Below are 8,520 nucleotides of genomic sequence, written 5' to 3' on the forward strand. Positions count from 1 at the left end.
CCCCTTCCCGGCGGAATTATCGCTTTTGATTTGGATATGTTGTATTTCATATCCACTACGGCCTACATGCAAAGTTTGAAGTCAATTGACTCCGTGGTTGATTGGACGTTCAACGTCTGAAACCAAATGGAATGTACGTCCAATCTGCCCTGCTCTGATTGGTCGGTTTTCTAAGGTTTTCTAACCCTAAATGGAATGGACGTCCATTCCACCCCCACCTGTTGGATAGGGTTGATGGGTTCATCCAACGGGTTCGGGTCCAATGGGCTAATGCGCTCCTTGGACGGGTTTGACGTCCAACGGGTTGGGTCCAGCGTGTTCGACTTCCAACGGGTTAATGCGCTCCTGGGACGGGTTTGACGTCCAACGGGTTAATGCGCTCCTGGGACGGATTTGACGTCCAACGGGTTTGACGTCCAACGGGTTTGACGTCCAACGGGTTGGGTCCAACGGGTTCGACGTCCAACGGGTTGGGTCCAGCGTGTTCGACTTCCAACGGGTTAATGCGCTCATCCAACGGGTTCGACGGCCAACGGGTTTGGGTCCAACGGGTTTGACTTCCAATGGGTTAACGGGTTTGTGCTCAATTTAACCATCTATTCTGACCTCACTGCCCACCCCTGTCTCTAGCCTCACTCTTTGTCAACCCTAACCCTGACTCTGACCACCTCATCCTTCCCCCCAGCCTCTACCCTCACTCTTTGTAACCCTACCCTCTGTCTCTTGCTTCACCTGCCTTTATATATATATACATCTTTCATCCTCCTGTGGTGCCTCTCACCCGTGATGTGCCCCTCACCCATGATATCACTTGACCTCTGTACCCTCTAACTCGATCTTCCCCCTCTCTGCCTCCTGATATATCCCTCGCAGCCAACAAACCATCTCCACCAGCCGGTTGTGCTCCATGCCCTGCCCCTCAACCTTCTGTCTCAAAAATTCAATCACCGCCTCCTGATCATCTGCATCCACATTGAACTCTCTCAGCCGCTGTCTCCACGCCTGCTTCATCTGCCCTGCATGACACCCATACATCATCATTGCCACTGTCGGGATCAAAAATCCCCTGTACGGACACTGCCTCTGTGTCTTCCAGCTGTTGCATATGGACTGCGGCATCCCGCATCGGAAGCACCCGGAATACCGTGTGTATTTGATCTTGCTCCGCACTGTCATCATCCATCTCTTTGCCTCCTGGCTCTCCTCGTGGGGACACTGGTACAGCTCATGGTCAAACTCCCGCTTGCCATTTGCACATATTAAACACTGATCCTTCCACCTCTGCGCCTCTTCCACTAAAACCTCCTCATCCATCAATGCCCTCTGCCCTCGCTGCTGATGTGTGATGATGAACCGGCCTTGATGGACATTCTGTTTGTGGAATGTCTGTCTGATTGTTGATGGGATGCCTCTGATGTCTTCACTGATTACCCTTCATTCTGATTGCCTGTGAACGTGTAATCCGCCTCCTCCATGGGGCTCACCACGGCCCACTCTCCCACCATCTGGCTTGCTTGGTTCCTGGCCAGCATGTCGGATGCATTGGCGTCCAGTCGCAGCGCCTTCTGCACCACCATGAACCGTGCCACCTTGATGATCCGTGACAACATTGGTGGGTAGCTCTCCGCGTCGCACCATCCATACTCCCCCCGTCCCAGCACCGCCAACGCGTCTACCAGCGCGCACTCATAATCCTCCACCTGAACCCGCTGGTTCAGCAGCTCAATGCAAAAATCCAAACATGCCATCTGGATCTTGGTTAATTTGAACTTATCTTCTTCTTGATCCGTGACAATATTGGTGGGTAGCTCTTCGCGTCGCACCATCCATACTCCCCCCGTCCCAGCACCGCCAACGTGTCTATCAGCGCGCACTCATAATCCTCCATCTGAACCCGCTGGTTCAGCAGCTCAATGCAAAAATCCAAACATGCCATCTGCATCTTGGTTAATTTGAACTTATCTTCTTCTTCTGGCTGGGTATCTCTCTGTCCCTTCTCCTCCTCCTCTTCTTCTTCCTCAGTCATCTGCTCATCCATGGGGTCTGGGCTGATGGAGTGTCGCTGGTCGGCTCCCTCTGTGGTGGCTACCTGCCATAATACCCTCCATGTCTTGCGCTGCCGTGGTGTGAACCGGTACTGTGGGCTCGTCCATTCATGCTCGACCTGCGTTCGGGCGAAAAACATCAACATCTGCTGCCATGGCCTCACGTGCTCGGCGATGCTCTCCTCGTCCATGTACGCCTGCAACGGGGTGTGCCGGGTCTGGTGTCGCTCTGTGCGGATGGCCTCGATGCGGACGAAGTGGCCCAGCCGTGTGATGACTCGCTGGCTGGTACGGGCAACCTGACCCATGGCCTCCCAGATGGCCCTCGCGGCCAGTTCATCTGGGCACGTGGTGTCATCGTCGGGCCGCTGGACGCAGTTGACCAGATCATTGGGTGCGATGTTGGTCAAGTACACCGGCCATCTGGTCCGCCGCAGCCATGGGTTGGCTTCATCGTGCTCCCCGGCCTGGATGACATTGCTGGTCTGCCGTTGCTGTTCCTGGTAAAATCGCTCCAGCTCATCAATGGCCTGGCTGGCTCTGTTCTGGTCTGGCGTGCCGGTATGCTCAGTAGTCTCCTTAGTCTGGATCTGTATGTAGTGGGAGCCCTTGCGCGATGCAAATATCTGCTGGAACTGCACCTTCTGGCATGATCTGTCCACCTCATCCTGTGCTGCCGTACGCTTTTGTGGCGCTGTACGGCCACGGCTGGGATATGGCGACCAGCTGTGCTTGTTCTGCCAGTGCTTGCGCATGGTGTTCATGTTCCCTGCCACATACTGGCACTGGGGATCCCGCTGGCACCTGTAGCCATCTTGAATGGGTAGTTCCGGGATTGGTTCATTCAGTATTGTGGGCAGTGTTAACTGTGTAGTATCTCGAGCCACATTGTCCCACTGTTCAATGTTCTTCTTTATCTGCTGAACCACCGCATGCTTTAGCTGATGGGCCTTGCCTTTCAGATGCCGTTCAATCTCTGTTGGCCACACAGCGTGCTTGCACCGGCGGCATATGATAATGAGGTATGATTCACAGTGGATAAATAATTGATGTTCCATGTCGATGCTGGGTCTGTCTTGTGCATTGAAATATATATATATTTCCTTCATTCAGTGTCTTTGTGTGAAACTTGACAGATCTGATCTGGTGTGAATGTTTGTTTTTCTGTGTTTAAAATCACTCCAGAATGAAGCCTTTCAGTTTTCTTATATGTTTTGCTATTTTTATTTACTTTGTTGATCTTGCACCGCTTTGCACCGCTCCGTTGCCTGGGTGAAAATATATATATTTAGTTGGGTCTGGTTGGGTTGGTGGCTTACCCCATCAAACATCGCACCTCAACTCATTGACTTTGACACCACAATGTAACCCCTTCCCGACGGAATTATCGCTTTTGATTTGGATATGTTGTATTTCATATCCACTACGGCACCCATGCAAAGTTTGAAGTAATGGGGTGGCTGGCTGCCGCGGAAGGGAAGGGAAGAGGGAGCTCGACTGTGACCGGGCCCCACTGCGGGCACGCGGAGGCGGGAGCGGGAGCACGCACGGGCGGCCAATCAGGGACGGAGAAGATCGGACGGGGGCGCGTCGGACCACGCACTATGTAGAACTTGGATAGTTTAACCCTAACCCTATAACCTTCAACGGGCATGTCCAGCGGGTTTGACTTTTAAATGGTGTCATCCCACTGGTTTGGGTCCAACGGGTTAACGGGTTCGGTCAACGGGTTCGACTTCCAATGGTTTCAACGTCTCAACTTCCAATGGGTTGCCAATTGTAAAGAGCCTCACTTTGCAAATTCAAAAGAATGCATATTTGCTCCCAAATCAGGAAAGCCATCAGTACAGACAAATAACTCAGTCTCTACTGATGTAAATGATAGCAATAAATAAAAAAGAAGGAATTCTCAACTCTCTGAATCTGCTATCTCTGAATCTTCTGCGAGGCAAAAAATTAGATCACAGAAGTCACCAAGAACCTCTGTTCAAACAAAAATAAGGGATACACATATGCAGAATATGATAGCAGTTGAAGTTGTGAATAATAGATTCAGTTTGTTAACTGACTCTGAATAAAGAGAAATACTTGTTAATATTTGTGTAATGTTAGAAAAACAACAAAAAAATGTTAAAAGCTCGACAAAAATCACATTTCTGGTTTGTGCAACATTAGCGTGGTTTCAATTAGTGTATGGAATTCTGCACCGGCGCCCTGGGCATAACCAATAGAATCCTATATGATTTTATATGAATAATAATTGGTCATTTAGATCCACTGATTGAAGATCTCATGTAGATCTTAAGAATGTGTATGGAATTCAACATGTTTGAAGCCCTGCCTGTCTGCCTGCCTGCCTGATTCTCATATCTTCTCCCACCTATCCCCCTACCCGCGAATATGGAACCCCCCAAACCTGCGAATGTGGAATCCACTGAGAAACCTACCAAATCCAATGGTGAGTTCCTTATATTAATCAATTCAAATGACCTAGCTAACTAATTCATTCTCTAGTTCATACAAAAACATCAAGAAAATGAAAACAGTCTGTTGAGGAGGTTATTGCAGAACTTCCACCTCTAGAATCGGTGAAATTCCACTCAATATTGCCTATCTCATGAGATTCAATTTTCAATATTTCTGCAAATATCAATATCAGCAGTTCATACATTCTGTTTATCTTATTCTTCTCTGAGAAATGCTTTTAAAATATCAGTAATTCTACTAATCTCTATGCAAAATTAAAGAGAGATACTAGAGATACTGATGATGAAGCTTCAGAGCTTTCAGAAATGAAAAAGAATGAGAAAGCTCAAGATATAGATATAGAGATTTCTGAAATATCTATATTCTCAAAGCTTTCTATTCAGCAATGTTCATGGAAAAATATCAATTCAGCAGAGATAAAGGTCTTTATAGGCATTCTTCTCTATATGAAAGTTCATAAATTCCATTGAATTGATCTATACGGGCAGAATGAGCTGAAACAAGACTCTATTCATTCCATTCAATTCTATATGACCCATATGCGTTTTGAACAGATTAAATGATATATCCATATATCTAACCTTCATGAGGCCCGCCGCCCGGAGGTCAAAAATAAGAATTGATGGTATAAGATAGAGTCATTAGCTACTAAGTTTCATATGGCATGCTGAAAATACTATACCCCTGACTCTAAGATTTCCATTGATGAGATCATGGTTAAATATTTTGGATGGAGTCAACATTACATACAAGATGTCTAATAAACCAATTCCTTGAAGATATAAGATATTTGGCCTAGCAGAACATGACTATTTATGATCTTTTTCCTGATCTAGCTGCTGGCAGGGTATAATGTCTATGTTTCAATTCTCTATGTTAACAAAAACCAGATCTATGGTGGTGAATCTGGTGAAGCGGCTTTCTATGGTATCCACACCGAATACACCGAATACCATGCCGAATGCCACCCCTAATATCGACTCTAATATCACCCATAATATTGGCCCTAATATCAACCCGAATATCACCCCCCCGAATGCTACACCGAATGCCACATCTAATGAAATCTCTATCTCACAGCTGGTCACATCCTATTCAATTGAAATGGATAACTACTTTACATCAGTTCCTTTATTCAAAGAACTCCGTCAACAGGGGTATGGAGCATGTGGAACCACTCATTCAAACCAGGTTCCAGCAGTACTAGATGACCTTTGAGAGCATTCAAATTCCATACTCTGAAATACTCTGCATGTCATTGAAAAAGAGAATGTTCTCTGTCTTGCCTGGCAAGATAATAATATGGTATTGGCACTAACTACGATTCATTCATTGGACGCAGTTATTGAATGTACTTGTAAATGCTCAGGGGAACTCTCAATCAATGTCAATATTGTTAGAAAAGTCTTTAAAGGTCAATCACAAAAGAAGCTGAAAATCCCATTGATTATAGGTGATTATAATCATCATATGAATGGGGTACATCTAGCAAATCAATACTGAGCAGCATATACTAGTCATAGAGTCATCTATCACACCTGGCTTTCTATTCTCTACTGACTTATTGATTCCGCAGCTATTAATGCATACCGGCTTCAATATCTATATATGAAGCAGCAGAGGATTTCAGTGAAGGATCTTTCTTCTCATATAAGCTTTCATGAGAAGCTTTACCAGGAACTCTTTGAATTCACATCTAGGATTCATGATAATCTATCAAGGGAATGATCAAATTCTAATCTAAATCATCAACGGATTTCTCTTCCAAAGCAGCGTGTTTGTGCCTGGTGTCAATATAAATGAAAGATTGGCCAGCAGAAATATAAAAAGATAGGGAGATCAAGTTCTGACTGTTCAGAGTGTCAAAATACCCTTTTATGTTTGAAAACTCAATGTTGGGCGGAATTTCATAGTATATCCTAATATCTATTTACGCGGATCCTTAATTAGGGTTTATATATAACCCTAATACCAATGAATACTCAAAAATACACTGATTATTCAATGAGATCTCGTATAATATACACTAATGAAACCACGCTAATTTTGCACAAACCTACGGACGAGGGGATAGTTGAAGCCTCATTCTTGGTGATGCTTTCATTTATGTTGTTGTCTGTGCTCTTGCTCACACTTCTGGCCATTCTGGGACTGCATGTGCTGTTGAATCTGATGTGGGTTTCACCCTGCTGGCTCTCCATCTCTGACTCCTGGTTGGACGGGTTTGACGTCCAACGGCTTAGGGTCCAGCGTGTTCGACTAATGTTTGTTTTTCTCTGTTTAAAATCACTCCAGAATGAAGCCTTTCAGTTTTTTTATATATTTTGCTATTTTTATTTACTTTGTTGATCTAGTAACCCTAACCGCTCCGTTGCCTGGGTGAAAATATAGATATTTAGTTGGGTCTGGTTGGGTTGATGGCTTACCCCATCAAACATCGCACCTCAACTCATTGACTTTGACACCACAATGTAACCCCTTCCCGGCGGAATTATCGCTTTTGATTTGGATATGTTGTATTTCATATCCACTACGGCCTACATGCAAAGTTTGAAGTCAATTGACTCCGTGGTTGATTTGACGTTCAACGTCTGAAACCAAATGGAATGTACGTCCAATCTGCCCTGCTCTGATTGGTCGGTTTTCTAACCCTGAATGGAATGGACGTCCATTCCACCCCCACCTGTTGGATAGGGTTCGGGTCCAATGGGCTAATGCGCTCCTTGGACGGGTTTGACGTCCAACGGGTTGGGTCCAGCGTGTTCGACTTCCAACGGGTTAATGCGCTCCTGGGACGGGTTTGACGTCCAACGGGTTAATGCGCTCCTGGGACGGGTTTGACGTCCAACGGGTTTGACGTCCAACGGGTTGGGTCCAACGGGTTCGACGTCCAACGGGTTGATGGGTTCATCCAACGGGTTCGGGTCCAATGGGTAAATGGGCTCCTTGGACGGGTTTGACGTCCAACGGGTTTGGGTCCAGCGTCTTCAACTCCCAACGGGTTAATGCGCTTCATCGATCTTTATATATGCATATATCTTTTATCTCTATGTGGTGCTCGTCAACATCTGCCTCTCACCTGTGATGTCATTTGACCTCTATGCCCCTGACTCGATCTTCCCGCCCCTCTACCTTCTGATATAATCGTCCACCGTGTTCGACTTCCAACGGGTTGATGGGTTCATCTAACGGATTCGACGTCCAACGGGTTAATGCGCTCCTGGGACGGGTTTGACGTCCAACGGGTTGGGTCCAGCGTGTTCGACTTCCTCATCCAACGGGTTCGACGTCCAACGGGTTGATGGGTTCATCCAACGAGTTCGGGTCCAATGGGTTAATGCGCTCCTTGGACGGGTTCGACATCCAACGGGTTTGGGTCCAGCGTGTTCAACTCCCAACGGGTTAATGCGCTTCTGGGACGGGTTTGACGTCCAACGGGTTTGACGTCCCACGGGTTGGGTCCAGCGTGTTCAACTCCCAACGGGTTAATGCGCTCCTGGGACGGGTTCGACGTCCAACGGGTTAATGCGCTCCTGGGACGGGTTCGACGTCCAACGGGTTAATGCGCTCCTGGGACGGGTTTGACGTCCAACGGGTTGGGTCCAGCGTGTTCGACTTCCAACGGGTTGATGGGTTCATCCAACGGGTTCGGGTCCAATGGGTAAATGGGCTCCTTGGACGGGTTTGACGTCCAACGGGTTTGGGTCCAGCGTGTTCAACTCCCAACGGGTTAATGCGCTCCTGGGACGGGTTTGACGTCCAACGGGTTTGACGTTCAACGGGTTTGTGTCCAGCGTGTTCGACTTCCTCATCCAACGGGTTCGACGTCCAACGGGTTTGGGTCCAGCGTGTTCAACTCCCAACGGGTTAATGCGCTCCTGGGACGGGTTTGACGTCCAACGGGTTGGGTCCAACGGGTTGATGGGTTCATCCAACGGGTTGATGGGTTCATCCAACGGGTTCGGGTCCAATGGGTTAATGCGCTCCT

At 47.2% G+C, this 8,520-nt stretch overlaps 2 protein-coding genes across 2 annotated transcripts; both read right to left on the minus strand.

Moving 5' to 3' along the window:
• Nucleotides 1-267: 267 nt before the first annotated feature.
• HCAG_08590 (predicted protein) lies at nt 268-2,809 on the minus strand (the record flags this gene model as incomplete). The annotated part of the gene is made up of 3 exons (XM_001536219.1): nt 268-557; nt 825-1,423; nt 1,833-2,809. 3 exons carry the CDS (start codon nt 2,807-2,809, stop codon nt 268-270), a joined length of 1,866 nt encoding a protein of 621 aa, XP_001536269.1.
• A 3,720-nt stretch (nt 2,810-6,529) lies between these two features.
• On the minus strand, nt 6,530-7,204 carry HCAG_08591 (predicted protein; the record flags this gene model as incomplete). Its single annotated transcript, XM_001536220.1, has 3 exons — nt 6,530-6,791; nt 6,976-7,069; nt 7,183-7,204. The coding sequence occupies 3 exons, from the start codon at nt 7,202-7,204 to the stop codon at nt 6,530-6,532; spliced, it is 378 nt and encodes a 125-aa protein (XP_001536270.1).
• Between the last annotated feature and the right edge of the window lie 1,316 nt (nt 7,205-8,520).

The sequence above is a fragment of the Histoplasma capsulatum genome, genomic scaffold (assembly GCF_000149585.1).
Source record: "Histoplasma capsulatum NAm1 scaffold_12 genomic scaffold, whole genome shotgun sequence".
Taxonomy (NCBI): Eukaryota; Fungi; Ascomycota; class Eurotiomycetes; order Onygenales; family Ajellomycetaceae; genus Histoplasma; species Histoplasma mississippiense.